This window comes from Aquarana catesbeiana, linkage group LG09, assembly GCF_042186555.1.
Source record: "Aquarana catesbeiana isolate 2022-GZ linkage group LG09, ASM4218655v1, whole genome shotgun sequence".
Classification (NCBI taxonomy): domain Eukaryota; kingdom Metazoa; phylum Chordata; class Amphibia; order Anura; family Ranidae; genus Aquarana; species Aquarana catesbeiana.
This window is the reverse complement of record NC_133332.1, coordinates 66,354,081-66,369,934: the sequence shown is the minus strand read 5'-3', so window position 1 is coordinate 66,369,934 and position 15,854 is coordinate 66,354,081. Positions and strand designations below refer to the sequence as shown.

Genomic DNA, 15,854 nt, shown 5'->3' with positions numbered 1-15,854 from the left:
GAGTTAAATTAGAAGTGCTTTGCAGTCAGGAAATGGTGACTAACAGGGGGAAGGAAAGATGCATTACACATTTGGAACCAGTGCAAGATAGAGCTTATATCGGAAAAAGGCTTTACATATTCTGGTTTGAGTGTTATATGTTCATTGCCCAAATCTTTGTGAGTTATTCAGAGTGGCTCTTCAATGCAACAACAAATATCAGAAACAAAATAAAGCCTTAAAGTTTTTAAATGTTCATGGACTCTGTCTATCGTGTCAATCTGTGAGGGAAAGGGGGTAACGGGAACACACTTCAGGAAATTAGCGGGGCGATACAGCTCTCGTTCTTGGACGACGTCATGTGCTAGGACACGGCGCTACCCCGATCTCTAAAGAGCCGTGTCCGCGGCCCTTTAACCATGTGCTCGGCTGTGTCCAAACACAGCCGGTCACATGTAAACAAGGAGATGCCGATAATCAGCTCTCCTCGCCTCACACTGTCAGTGTGAGGCGAGGAGAGCCGATCAGCGGCATCTCCTTACAGGGGGACATGTAGGAATGTAATCAGGGCCCTGATTACAATAAAGAAAAAGTGTCACCAATCAGTGCCCACCAGTGGCAGCAATCAGTGCCAATCAGTACTGCCTATCCATGCTGCCTAACAGTGCTCATCAGTGCCCATAAGTGCAGCATATTGGTGCCTCCTCATCAATGCCCACCAGTTCAGCCTCATCAGAGCACATCAGTGAAGGCGAAAAATAACTTTTTTTTTTTTTTGTAAAAAATAAAAAACCCAGCAGTGATTAAATACCACCAAAAGAAAAGGATAAAAATTGTTGGGGTACGGTTTAGTATGACTGCGCAATTGTCATTCAAAGTGCGACAGCGCTGAAAGCTGAAAAATGGCTTGGGCAGGAAGGGGGTGGGGGTGTAAGTACCTGGTTGGCAAGTGGTTAAAGAAACTAAAGGCAGAAGAATGTCAGCAGCACACTGGATCTACAATGTGGGTCCAAAGCTTTATTCAGCAATCATTGTTAAAGCAAGAGCAGCGTTTCTGAGCCTCGCAGGACCTGGGTCCTGCAAGGCTCTGAAATGTTGTTCTTGCTGAGACAATGTGATAGCTTAATAACCCTTTGGCCCCACGTTGGAGATCCACTGTGTGCTGGTGATGTCCTTCTGCCTTGACTTTCTTCGTTTCCAGCCAATGGTCACTACAGCCTACAGGTGTGCGTTGGGATTCTGCATTGGTATCTAAAGAGACCTTCACCTTGCCTATACAGAGCAGTTTTTGATGTCTGTATAAAAGCCACCCTCTGACCATTTTACAGTTTCCTCGCCAGCCCTCTTCCAGCCCTTGCAAACGCCACTAAAATACAGCGTCAATTGGTGTTGGAGCTGCCCATGCTGGCTCCTATCGGCATGCTTCCAGCTCCCAGTGCTACAACCCCAAAATCACCCCCCTATACTGTAGATTGAGTTTCTTGCCCTGTCCTAGGGTGAAAATATTACTTTCATAGATACAGTATGGGGAGTGTTGTTCAAGGACAGTACCTGTTACTGGCAGGATCTACTGGTAAAGAAAATGACTGCAGCCACTACATTAGACTGAGTTGCAATATATTTTTGGTATGTCTTTAACCACCTTACTACCTCAGGATTTTTTGTGTATAAAAAACAAACTAATGGGTGGCCAATGTTCCCTTTTTGAATGCTTCATTACATAGCACTTTACTAAAAAAAAAATTAAATAAAACAAAACCTAGTGGTTATTTGAGGAGCTTCACCCGACTAGATAAAATTACAATTCCATTTTTGTTCCTTTTTGGTAATGTAAAAATAGTACTAGTCCATGAAGTCCAGAGTCGTCTGTCTTGCAGCCGAAGTTCTCTTCACACCGCTCTGCTTCTGCGCTGCCATCTTGAAACGCCTGTTCCTTCCTGATTTTTCATGTGCATGCATATCACGAGATCCTGCACATGTGTAGACACATTTTTGGGATCTGGCAGAGCCCTTGTGGCTTGTATATGCTTATGCAAGGTCCCAAATACCTGGCCGATTACGTTGCATGTCTACCATGATCAAAAATGTTCTGTACTCCGGTCCCTTGCTGAACCACTGCTTCCTTGGATGTGTGATGTGGACATCCCGGGCGACAGCAGGTGGCCAATTCCCATGTCATCCTTGCATGGGTAGGGAATCGGAAGTGGGGTGCCACACCACTATATAATAGAAAAGGTCATTTACTTTTCCTAAAAGATCTAAACTATGTGCATTTGTGTAAGCGGGAGGGGGGAGGTGGCAGATGAGAGAATTCATTTTGGGTTTGCCTCATACTGCCAAAAGATATCTAACTTTATTTTGGGTACTGTGTTGCATCACCAAGTAATTGTCAAACTATCACAGCACTGAGAATTGCTTGGTAATAAAGGGGTATTGGTAGGCTAGTACTCACATGGTTAAATTCCTTTCCAGTAACCCTATAGAAAAGCTACCAAGGGGTATGCTAGTACAACCGCTCATGACCTAATGGATCAATAAGCTTCATTACAATTGCTAGAATATTAGCATATTAAAATTGTGTAGGGGGGGGGGGGTGTAGTTTGCTGACTTTCATTTAGGCAATGATCCTTAAAATCTGTACTTGCCTATTCTGACCACCAGGTGATGTTGTTCCTTCAGTGTTTGAGTTGTACTAAGCTTGTAAATCCTAATGATGCTTTTACCACTTTATCTGTCTGGAAATGGTGATTATCCTTGTGAACGAATACTGACATAAATTATAGTGCTTTACAGACATTGCATTAAACCTACAAAATCGTTTCAAGCACAAATGTGCTGATACAAATACTTTAGTGGACATTTATTTTCATTTTTTACAATACATGAATGTGTAATGAGGTATAAGCTGGATCTCTCACCAGGGGCCTATTTGTTATTAAATGCAGCCTTGAAGCAGTGTATCTCCAACCAACAGTTTGAGACCTTCTAAACATATAAAAGCTAGATTCATTGCTGCTGTGTGAGAATTAATATGAGCAGTGAGGAGGTCTACATTTTACATTTCTTCTTAAAATGGAGAAGGAATTCCGCTCTCTTGGACATTGGGGGGGGGGGGGGGGGTGTCACTGAGTGACTGAGCATGAATGTATGCTATAGGGTATGGCAAACTTTTCTCTAACCAACATACACAGATCAGCCATACCATAAGATCCCCAACAGGTAAAGTGAACAATATTGATTATCTTATTACAATAGCATCTAAAAGTTGGTGACTGCAAATAAACCTGTTGATGTGTTAAAAGCAGAAAAATTGGGCATTGCAGTTTGTTGTATATGGTGCTGTGAAGCTGCAGACCGGTCAGGATGCCCATGCTGACCTATGTTCACAGCTAAAAGTGCCTACACTGGACATATGGGCATCAGAATTGGACCATAGAGTAATGGCAGAATGTTTTTCTTTTAAATCATGTGGAAGGCCGGGTGCATGTGCATCCCTTATCTGGGGTAGAGATGGCCCCAGGATGCATTATGAGTAAAGAGCAAGCTAGCAAAGGCAATGTGATGCTTTGGGCAATGTTCTGCTGAGAAACTTTGGGTCCTGCCATGCACATGGATGTTACCTGACATGTACTACCTACTGAAACGTACTTGGCCAGCAACACCATTTCATAAAAATGGTATTCCTTGATGGCATTGGCCTCTTTCAGCAGGATACTGCGTCCTGCCACACTGCAAAAATGGTTTGAGCAACACAATTTTGAGGTGTTGACCTACTCTGTATTGGGTGGGTCATTATAATATGGCTGATCAGTGTAAATGTACCCATTTGAACACAGGATGGATTGTGGTCTCTGATGTGTAATGTGAAATTATCTTAAAGGCTAACTCCACCATTTGCAGCATGTTACAGCTATATTTAGGATGTAACTTGTTTCTCAGTAAACTGCTTTTTAAATTAATGAAATATAAGGCCTGTCTGCCACCGTGGCAGACTTGTAGTTCTAGATGGAAAACAAGTGCAGTAATTACTGCACTCTTAAGTCTTGTACGCATGATCAGATTGTCTGTTGACAGACTGTTGTCCTAAAATCTGACCGTTGGTACGCTCCATCTGACATTTGTTGTCCAACTTTCGGCCAACAAATGTTGGATGGCAGGCTAGTAAATTTTCGGCGGACAACGGTCTGTCTGTTTTTCATATTGTCAGTACACAAGTCCGTCACGCAAGTTGAAAGTACAAACACGCATACGCATAGAATCCGTGCTCACCAAACTCAAAATTAGCAGAAGGGGTCCAAAGGGTGGTGCTCAAGAGCAGAAATTCCTCGTAGTACTTCACTATGTCCGTGTTTGTTGGCCGACAATTGTGTACCGTTGGTATGCAATACAAGATCCAGGCAGACGCTCGGTTGGGCAACAATCGGATCCTGTGTACGAGGCTTAAGTCCATTGACACTTCCTCCAGCTCTCCAACAGGAACTTGGTACTGCACCCGCAGTCCACTTATTGTGTATGCAGTGCTTTATGGGCTCCTGTGAAAATGAATTTTTTTTTTTTTTTTTTTTTTTTTTTCCTCTGGACCTGTTTTTCCAATTTCCGTTTGCCCTCTTTATTAAGTGCCCCCTTTGTATTGCTGATCTCATAGGGGTGCCTGTGTGTGTGTGTGTGCGCACTCACATCTATGGGACTACAGCCCTGTGTGGCAATGCTGGGTGTGTCTGCACGCCTGTGGATCCCAGCCCCGGAGGACGCTGTAGCTCTGCCTCATAGGTGCTTTGATCTCGTTGGGAGGAGCATCCACCGAGTACTCTTCAGCGGCTGACGAGAACTCTGCTTGTCCCTGAGCGAGCGGCCCCGGAATTGAAGGAAGGCACATGCGCGATGGCACTAAGCATGTTAGAACATGTAGTCCTGAAAGCTATGTGGGCTAGCACCCTGAAGCGCACTTGGAAAGGAAGCTGTGGGAAAGTAATCCAGGAAGGGCCCGATATCGATATGTTAATCATCGAAAAGCGTTTTTGTAGAAAAATACTGATAAAGGTTGTTTATACCGCTGGCACTAAAGATGAGGGTTTAGAACCACTTTAATGTCCACTTTAAAGTGAAAACCACCATTAGTGAAGAGATTGACTTATTCCCCAAGAGGTGGCACTCTATGTTGATCTAGCTTGGCACAATAAACCCAAACCAAGAAGGGTAAACTGGTGGATTGCTTTGTTTTTAAAGGACCACGATATGCTGACTGCTTCAGAAGATCCTAGTTGCCTGGCTGTCATGATGTATCAATGACTTAAAGGGGTTAAGTCAGGTTTTTTTTTTTTGTTTTGTTTTTTGTTTTTTTGTTTATCTTAATGCGTTCTAAGCTTCTGTGTGCAACAGCCCCCTAAACTACCTGAGCCCCATCTCTGTTCAGCAATGTCCACAAGTGTCTCGACCATCCAGGACTCTCCCTCCTGATTGGCTGAGACATAGCAGTGGCGCTATTGGCTCACGCTGTCAAAGTCAGCCAATCAGGAGGGGGGGCGGGCCGAACCACAGCTCTGTCTGAATGGACAAACGGAGCTGCAGCTCGGCTCAGGTACCCCCATAGCAAGCTGCTTGCTGTGGGGGCACTCAACAGAAGGGAGGGGCCAGGAGTACAGAAGAGGCACCCAAGAAAAGGAGGATCCGGGCTGCTCTGTGCAAATCCACTACACGGGGCAGGTAAGTATAACATGTATGTTCTTTTTATAGCAGTAAAAACGAGACTTTACAATCCCTTTCAGTATGTCTGCAGGTCATGGCATAGCTAGTAGTAGTTGATCACATCCTGTTATCACCAATCTAAAGTATCATTTTGACATGCAGGTTTCCTGACATCAAGGGATGGGATTGTCAGTAGTAAAACTGGGGTGGTTGCACAACTGTTACATTTCCCATTCTGTTTTTGGACAATCAACATCTGTCTTGACACATTCCATGGTGGTTAAGTTACCAGTGTGCCAATAGATATTGGGGTATCTTCCTTACACATTAGACTGGAGTGGCTTGAATAAGCTATGAAACGTCATCTTATTTGCAGATCAAGTGCAGCTGAATGTGACTAGCTAATGACCTGAGTATTTTGAATCCCTGATCCTGAACAAGGTTACAACTTTAGAAAGTCGGGGGAATGTCTGAGCATTTTATATAGAACCAGAAAGAAGATACAGTACTGAAGTTAATAGATGAAATGACTGTCAACAAACACTTTAAGAAGGAGAGATTATTAACTGCAGACTGTTTTATTTTACAACCGGTTTCTTTTAGTACAGAAAATGTGAATGTCCGGAAAACATGCTGCACTCCTGATACGGGAGCGATAAAAGCCCTATGATATCCTCCCATTAATTCAGACTGCATTGGATAAATCTTCATGTACAAAAAAATCCCTAAGTTTATTTTACTTTAGACTATGAATTTATAGTAGCTTGCTTTAGCAGAAAGTGTTGCCATAGTTATGTAAAGGTAAAAACACTTGTCCTGCTTTTTCCTCAGAAAGCCCGACAAGAAAAAGAGAAAACGGAGAGACTGCGACGTCAGAGCCTCTTCCAGCTGAAGTCTATCTATGCATCACTGAAGTCCAGACAAGCCGAGCTCTTAAGACGCAAGAAGCTTCGGGAGGAGAAACGCAAATTGCAGTCCTTGCAGCCACGGCGGCTGGGTCGCCTCAAGTAAGAACAATTGAAAGGCTATGCTTCATCAGTATTGAGAGTCGGAGGATCTGATACAATGCTTTTTGGAGCTAAGTCAGGACTATGTCAGCTATACATGCAAGTCTTTTCTCCCGGGAAAGCTACATTTTGAAGATGGTTTTCCGCCCGGCCTCTGGATCTTTGGTATAATCACAAACTGGTTATATACATAAATGCATTTTTGAGAACCTACAGAGATTTGTAATCTTCGGTATCTCTGTAGGCCTCTGCCCTGTGATGAGAAACATCCTTGCGCTGCGAGTATTTCCAGCATGACATGCTGGAAATGTGATGCCAACACTGGGTGCCCTTGGGTAGTGGTGTGTTTTACCATCCCTGGGGTCTGAGGGCAGAGGATCGGGAAAGAGATGGATGGATAGATATCTATCTATCTTTTGGTGTTCTAATGTGATTTGTCTTGGTGACCAATCCTGGTAATAATGAAAATGGGGAAAAGTTCAAAATTTTCCTTGGTCATCAGAGCAAGAATGGAGTGGGAATTCTTCTAGTGGGTATTGTCTCAGTAACCGTTGTCTAAGTGGAGACTTTTCTTTTACTTGTACATCTTTATAGGAATTCCAGGTAATGGTGGTATTCTGTACCATAGAAAGGCTTGTCTTCTGATATAATCCCCCTGCTTTATCTCCTCTTAAAGGTACCAGGAGCCTGATATTGCTGTACTTCTGAGTGAAGAGCTTACAGACTCCCTGCGGAAGTTAAAGGTGAGCTCTCTGCATGTAAAATCTTGTGTAACTTCTTAGGAAGTAGGTGTAACAGTGCTGGATCTAGTGAAGGGCATGCTGCTTTAAGAAATTTTAAAAAGGCATGAATATCGATGGCCTCTTGATCTGAAAATGTACAAACCAGAACTTTCTGTTGTGATGTGAAAATGGGTGTTGAAAGCGCCAAAGTAGCTGTGACAAAGCACGATTTTCAAACCATCTGCGTTACTGAAAATCAAATGGCACAGTCAACCTATGTCGGGGTCAAAAGATCATCCCCTTTCATCAGGACTAAAGGTTTTAAAAAAAATGCAAATGTATTTTTTTACTGTGTAGTTATAAGCGAATAAAGACCAAAAAAGTGAACATTGCCAAACTTGGTTTCCTAAATGCAAATTGACATACAAGCTCATTATAACTTAGTTCATAAAATCACGAGTCATTTTTTGAAAGGCTTCTTTATAAATGAAACTGTACACCTGTAGATGGAAATATATAGGCATTCTACAAATGTGACAAAGGTAAAACTTGAATAAATAATTAGGAAGGATTAAAGTGTTACTAAACCCAGGACCCTGCATTCTCAATATCTGGTCTCCCACAGTACATGGAAATGCAAATATTTCAGTAGATATAAACGGCTAAATACGTTTTTTCGCATTAGCAGTACATAGCAGTCATGTAACTTTTCTATCGGTGTCTGGTTAAAGTTGTAGGAGGAGTTTCTTGTACTCTGACTGTTCAATAAGGACCCTCTGGACAGTGCTGATTGGCCCTGTGCTGATCACATGCACTCTCCTAAGGGAAAAAAAAACTCTAGTAATATGCACCAAACTGAGCATGTGCAGTGTGCCCCCTAGGCTCTGTACCATCAGCAGATGGACTGGGGATAGTGCAAGCAGGGGAGGATCAGAGAAGACTGGATCAAACAGCCTTTTTACACAATTCAGAGTATTTACCCCTTAGTCCTCATATACACTATTAGATTTTCTGCAGATTTTTGTCTTCAGATTTACCAAAACCATATAATATGAGGTCAAACCTTAGGAGATTCAATTTGTATGCAATCAGGCAGGCCCTTGCACTACATGCTTTTGGTAAATCTGTAGACAAAAATCTGCAGAAAATCTAAGTGTGTATGGGGTCTAGATTCCACAGTGAGTATAACAAGCGTGCTTTACTGCATATACAGACAGATTTTACGTTTGTGGGTTTAGTAACATTTTAAAGCAGAGCCACTTGTTCGCACCCTCCTCCCTCCTCTGCCACATTTCCCGCCAAGTTTAAGCCTAAGTTGCGTATAAATAGAAGAGATGCTATCTGCGTCCGGTAACAGTGATAAGATTAACAATGACAATATATTTAAACACACGGATTGATCCTGAACTAGTTTGTTACGACTATATAAATTCAATGATTTTATTGGCATATTAGCTCTTGTGAAAATGGTTGTGTTATGGAGAACAGTATCAGTTTGGGGCAATGTAAATAATGGTGAATTGGTAGTAAAAAGGCGGTACGGCCGTACACCTGAGGATACAACTTCTTGGATGTGTACTGAGGAGTGCCTGGTTCAGAAGTTTATTAGTTAAGAGCCTCAAATCCAAAGTATTTCGAGGGAAAAAGCCTTGGCTCTAGCCGTCCATGTTAAAAAAAAAAAAAAAAACACAACAGAATGCACTAGGGGACCTGTATTAAGGCTTACGTAATTTGTCTGGCACTAAAGGCAGCCAGGAAAATGTATGATTGATCCATCAGAACCAATTTTCACTACTGACTGTCTGGTGCTATCGCACACTAGATGATACAAATGGATCTTACAGCAGTGAAGTGCTTTTGCCGTGATCTGTTGTGCAGAGTTAAATCGGCTCTGTCATGTCCGCAGCCAGACATGACGTGCTGATGACGTTGCAACACATCCCTTTTAACACAATGCCGAATCAGTATATTTTTATTTTTAAATGTGTACGCACCTGAACATGATCTATTGACCTCCTGTAGTCCATGTACAGCAGAGCCCTGCCTGGTTGAGAGAGAAGCATCACAAGGAGCCAATCAGTTGTGCTAAAAAGGAACATGTTAAGAGCAGCAAAAAAAAAAAAAAATTGGGTCTCCTTTCTTGCCATGCAAAACTGTGCAAATAACAGGACTGGATGGGCAGGAATGCACATAAAACACATCCTCATATGTATGTCATCTTTTGTGTTTTAACTGTTTGGCAGAAGTTCACTTTAAGCCCGGGAGCTGATCGAGCGAGCTCCTTGGTATAGAGCTGCACTGTTGCTGCTCTGGATCATAGCAGACTGCTTGTTGAGGCCCCACCGCTATAGGGAAATGGAAAAGCTGGTTTCAGAGCTTTTGCAAAGAAAGTGGTGTGGAAAATAGAAGGCTGGCTTAAAGCAGAACTAAAGGCAACCTTTTATTATAGTTTTGGACTGTGTAGATGGATTTGAACACCTATTGTGGATGGGAGTGTTGAAGTTGACATTTAGAAGGTGCTGATTGAAATAAATGGCCCTGTGTCTTAAACGCCTAGTATCAGCAGATCAACCTCGTGTGTGTAGATAGGATATTATATATCTATCTCTATTACCGGTATTTTGTGACCATTAATAGAAATTTTTATTTTATGTAGCCGGAGGGAAGCTTGGCCAAGGACCGATTCAAAAGTTTCCAGAAGAGAAATCTCATTGAACCAAGAGAGAGAGCCAAGTGAGTGCTGGCTGAGTATGGTGCTGAATTATTGTAATCAGTAAACTAGTTTGATGCAGGTTCTATAAATCCTAAAGGCCAGGGTGCCTTATTAACAGCTGACGCCTACAGTTTTATATGCCTTTTGCTATTGTCAGCAGAAGCATTTGTTCTTTGGCTTGAACTTCTTGTTGGCTCCTAAATTCTGCCAGCCTCCTGGGTCCTGCATAAATGTCCGCCTCGCTTTGTAAATTTTGTGGAACATAAAGTCGTACTATCGGCAAAATAAACACATTGTTCAGTCTCACTAGCCCTAAACCGCAGTAGTTTTTGTTTCTATGTCCTTCAATATAGTCGTATTACTTGTGCTGCCAAGTAGATCTGTTGTGACTGGACAACTGTGTTCAGGTGATCTTTTTAACCATTACTATCTCAAATATGACAAACAACCCAATGATAATGTTGACTTATCCATAGTAGTATCCAACTTTTGAACCTAAAATCCCACACAAAGGCCAACTGGAAAAACGTCATCCAGCATTTACAGTTATATAATATTGCAGGGGTATATGCAAAAGGAAATCGGATCTGTTGGATATTGATGTCCACAATAGTTTTCAAAAAACCTAGGGTGTCTTTGCCAATTGCCTAAAAGTTTTAACTACAAACCCTAATCATTTTGGGAGAGCCAGACATTACTGGGCTTGAGAGAGATTTGACTGTTCAGTCTTAAACTTATGTAATTGTGCAATCTAAAATCTAAACATGTGAAAGAAATACCGGTTTTCACAATGGCAAAATGTAAAAATAGCCTTACTATGGCTGGGTTCACAAATGCAAATTGGATGCGGGTTTATCCGCATCCAATTCATATGACAGGAGAGTGACCAGCTCTCAATGCCACAGCTCTGGGGGTGACCACGGTCTGCATTTTAAAAAGGGTTCTGTGTGCCTTTTTGGTTCTGATTCAGTTGCGAATTCAGGCAAAAGTTTACAACCACTTTAAAACCTTTTATAGAAAATAGATCCAAAAAAAGTCAGTAGATTTAAGTTTAACATTTTGTAATGGCTGCAGGACTAAAAAGTGTTTAGGCAATTAACTACTGTTCTTGCTTCCTACAGGTTCAAGCGAAAGTTGAAGGTAAAATATGTGGAGAAGCGGGCATTCCGGGAGATCACGTAAGTTGTAGGAAAGAAAATGGGAAATCTGAATGGTGGTATTGTAGGTTTATCTTATTCCTTCTCCTGCTAGGCACTTGTGAAAATGGTAATCCATGGAGCTGTGTTTTATACAGGCATGCACATCACACAGGAAACACAATATGACGTAGTGAAGAGAATAAAGAAATGTGGGAGGACACATTTTTGAGAGAGCTTAAGAATTCATGTTTAGAATCTGGTCACACTTTGTGCAGTTACCTTAATTTTTCCCTCATGCATAAATGCTGGTAACTGCAATGACATGTAAAAAAGTTTTCTGCATGTCATGTTTACATCAGAATGCGGTGTTTCACTGTTCCAGAGAGGTGCAATGTTCTATAAAATGTTTGCATAATATTGCACCTCTCTGGATGACCCTGCATGTCATTGCACTGCTGTGCAGTGACATGAATGAAGTATCACTTTGTGCACTTCACAAATTTCAGACAAAGGGAGCGTTGCTGTAAAATGGGCGTCACACCACCCACTGCAGCCAAAATGGACAGCTGCCTGCACACTAAATTGCTGTGGCTTAGTGTGAGGGGCAGTGTGAAGGAGCCCTTAGAGCCAGTCTCCAGCAATGTGTTGTGATAACCGCTAACAACGTGCATTACACAAAATGCTGCATGTATGGTTTTAGGTCCATTGTAGCATTAGGCAGCCCTTTCTGAGAAATGGGCTTTCTTCACTTTTACAGTATTTATTAAATTCCCCATGGAATGCCTTGCCTTTCCTCTGCATTCCTGCTGGTGCTTGCCTTAGTGCTGGCAGCTGAAGACAGGCGTTACCTTTTTACAGGTAACTGCGCATCACTAGTGTTGTCAAAATGTGCCTGTTGTCATCATGAAGACCTTAATTCTGCAAAGGCACATAAAGGCTTCTTTACATACATTTATTTATTTTGTCCAAATATCCCCATTGCACATGCCGTTGACACCCTTGAATCTGGGAACATGCGTTATATGCAAATCTCTACCTTCTACTTAGATGTAAATCTTAAATTCCCTCTTGCAACTTTCCTGTTATTTGCATAGTCAAAGCCCTAAGAATTAACTTAAGCAGTAATTGATAAAAAGCCCACATCCCATTTACCTTCCATTTCAAATTATGTCTGCCAGTGGGCTGGGCAGTCTATCTCTGAAATTCCTTCTGTAAAAACCATATCAAATATTTGCTGTCTCTGGAGACTGCTTTAACCCTACGGATTGGGCTGACACTGGTGTGACCCCTCTGCAGCATCAATGTAGTTACTCCCTGCAGCACGCACATCACCGTTCCTCTACAGCTGGGGTCCTGTAAAAACGATTTCATATTTTGAGAAGGATGAAAAAGGGGGTTGAGGCTTTCCGAAACTGCGCCTACCCTGTGAAGGACATCTCTTAATTAATATCTGAACCTGACCATCAGTGGGTAAGATTATGTTTCAGACTTTAAGGTCCTTATTCATATAAACAATGACGTTGACCATCCACAACTCTGCTTGCACTGCTTTCTCTTTTAACGTTATTAATAGTTGATGTTTGTTTAATGGCTCCTGCCCAAGTTTTTGAGCCAGAAGATTGCTTGGCTGCATGTGCAGTCTGGAGTTTCAGCATAACCAAGCTAAGTGTGTGTTTTTTTATTTTTGCACACTTGCCATACTTTTTTAAAGGAGTACATCGCATGTCATGCAGCATCTGTTTTTTGATGTATATACAGCCGTCTCTGCCAGTACTTCTCTTCTGCTCTGCTTAATGATTTGTCTGTGGACCGTAGCAGGAAATTCCAGTGGACACTGGTATATGTATCGGGTATAGCCTCTAACCAACATGTTTGGAGAAAACTTGTCCATCCCAAACATTAAGACGGCTGATTCCTTTGTAACAGGCTCTGAGTTTGGGGCTTAAAGCTGTTTTATAAGATGGCAATGGTATATGCTGTTACTGTTTCAAAGTCAGTGGGTAGCTAGTAAAAACTAACAAGGATTTCTTGACAGTAGCCTAACTATATAAAGATGTTCAGCCAAAAGTTTATTCGCATTTACTACAAAGTAAGTTGAGCAGAAAGTCGAGGGTTTGCATCCGCTTTGAAAAGTCTGCTAGAATACTTGTCAGATCACCTTTTTCAGAAAACACCACAGTAAGTATTAAACTGCAACTTTTAAAAATGTTCAAAATGTTCCTTGTGTGCTATGGCATGAAAACAGTTGGCTTTCGCTCCTGCAATGCTTGGAGTGAATAGCCAATGTTTTTACATCCTAGCAACAGGGCAGGACTTGGAGGTTGCTGAGTTTTCCAGCCAGGCTTTTGGGAGGGCCCAAATGGTCTACAGGTTATACCAATAACCTTAATCATGTTAGTTTTTAATATCTACTGGGGTCCCTTGAGTAAACCTTCGCCTTTAAAACCACACTTTAATGTACAGTCACGTGTTTTAATTATGGTACTTAAATTTACTTGCTGAACATCTGCTTTGCCCTATGACGATATCCATCCTTGCACTGAGGATTTTCAGCATTGGGTGCTGGGAATGTGAGGCAAACGTTTGCTGTCTCGGGGTCTGGTGTGCTTCCCAGCCCCTGGGGTCTGAGGGCGCAGAGTATAGAATGTGGCAATATAGGTGTGATCATTTTCTTTCAATTTATTATAAAATGGGTAGGCAGGATAGAAGCATTATAGGAATATAGGGAAAAGATTGTGGTCAAAATGTTTTAATATCTGAGCAGGCTAGAATATATATATTTTTATTTAATAATAATAAATGAGAACTACATAACCTAAACCTGGAATATTCTCTCCCTTCTGTTTAGTGCTGGTAGTCACTAAACCCACATTATAAAAAAACCTATAAATGTATTACATGCTGTTCATACTTTGTCACTATGGGGTTCGCTTTCTGTATTCTGCACAAAGCCTGGTTGATCTTGCTTTTCTCCATCTCCCCATTCTGTTCATGTCTCCAATTCAGCTGTGGTGGTAACTCTGCACATGCTCAGTTTGCTGTGCGTTTCTATGCTGAGCGTTTCCTCCCCATCACATCTGAGCAGCCCATGACCACTAACCAGCTAAACACAATGGGGGCGGGATATTGCATGTAAATTGATGGAGGCTTTGCCTCCCTCTTGACACAGGCTGGAGGGTCGTGGCGGCTTGTGACTGGCAGAAATCTGCCTACACTATGTTAGTTCCACAAAATAATAAAGATTTGATTTCAAATATATATTTGTATGACAATTTAAACCAGTTTATTTTTGAACATGTGACCAGCAGCAGTGAACTAGAAGCTCCTCCTGCTTAGGTTCCCCGCAGACAGGCTGGGAAAGAGCTGGGTCATGTGACAGTTGTATATCGAATAGGAAAAGGTTAATTGGATTTCTTTTTTTTTTTTTTTTTTTTTTTTTTTATTAAAATTATTGCCATCCGCATACAGAAATAGAAGTAACTATGTGAATTAAACAGTGTGTGTGTGTGTTTAGTATCACTAAGTTAACAGTATGTCCCTTTTATAATAATACTGAGGGCTGGTTTTAAAGCATGTTTAAACTAATACAGCCATGTCCTAATCTCCGTTTTTCCTTTTTCTTTTAGGTTATAGTAAACACCGTGGCCCCATATCAGCACCTGGCCTTGGCACGGGGCTTTCTATTTATTGTGGACGTTGTGAAAGCTTGGCTTGGAAGCTGCTACAGTTATGACTGAGCCCAGACATGCCTCTCTTCCTGCCTTATAATTCTGTCCTAAGGATTAACCAGATTCATTAGACTCAGGCCTCTGGTTTACGTGGTTTATCCAGACTGAATTATTTTACATTAGACTCTGTGACTGATGTTCGCTTAACTCTGTCTGCAGGGCATTCCACCACAGGTCACCATAATCTAATCAAATTCCTCTTCATACCTCATTGAGAAAAAAGCCACTTTCGTGACTACAGCTGGCCAAAAGACCCAAGAGGAAAGTCAGATGTGCAGGCACCATCTGACTGCTAATAGTGCTTACTTTTCAAAGATCTTCCCATAAACACACTTGCTGGTATCTCGCACACATTTTTTTCTTAGTGCAATGTGGACAGGTGGGGAGGGTCAGCTACCTGAAATTGGTTGGTAGTCTTCTTTCGCCTGTAAACATAAGGATAATTATCTGATCTGGCAAAGTTTAAGGATACCTTGAGTGAGGATGTCTGTTGTATGGGCCTGACTGTGTGAGATCTCTAACCTGAGTTCATCTCATTTATGCATAGAAATCCTCCCCATAGACTTGAGTATTTGAACAATGTTCTGGTTTCTGTTTCCAGTACACAAAAACAAAAATGTATTTTTCTGTGCAGAATAAAGGAATTTATAAAATAATTTTGCCATGTTTCCTGTTCTTTTTGTAGATAACCCAAAACATCTAGTTTGGTGTGCAAGCACAACCCCACCAAAAGTAGATTGTTCTGGATAGAATTAAAATAAAGGTTGATCTCTCATTGGTTTGTTAAAGGTCTTCCTGATTGACAGGACTACCCCCCCATGTACATTTATTACTGGTGTGGTGAATATAACTTGATTTTGTACCCTTGGCAGTGAAGATGG

At 41.7% G+C, this 15,854-nt stretch overlaps 1 protein-coding gene across 1 annotated transcript in view; it reads left to right on the top strand.

Annotated features, from left to right (window-relative positions):
* The window catches only part of NOP53 (NOP53 ribosome biogenesis factor), a 32,268-nt gene extending 16,639 nt beyond the window's left edge, over positions 1–15,629 (top strand). Inside the window, exons 9-13 of the mRNA XM_073598688.1 lie at positions 6,496–6,671; positions 7,348–7,414; positions 10,050–10,126; positions 11,228–11,284; positions 14,872–15,629. Coding sequence (XP_073454789.1) covers positions 6,496–6,671; positions 7,348–7,414; positions 10,050–10,126; positions 11,228–11,284; positions 14,872–14,878 — 384 coding nt within the window. The 3' untranslated portion in view covers positions 14,879–15,629. The remainder of the gene's footprint in view (positions 1–6,495; positions 6,672–7,347; positions 7,415–10,049; positions 10,127–11,227; positions 11,285–14,871) is intronic.
* The last annotated feature ends 225 nt before the right edge of the window (positions 15,630–15,854 follow it).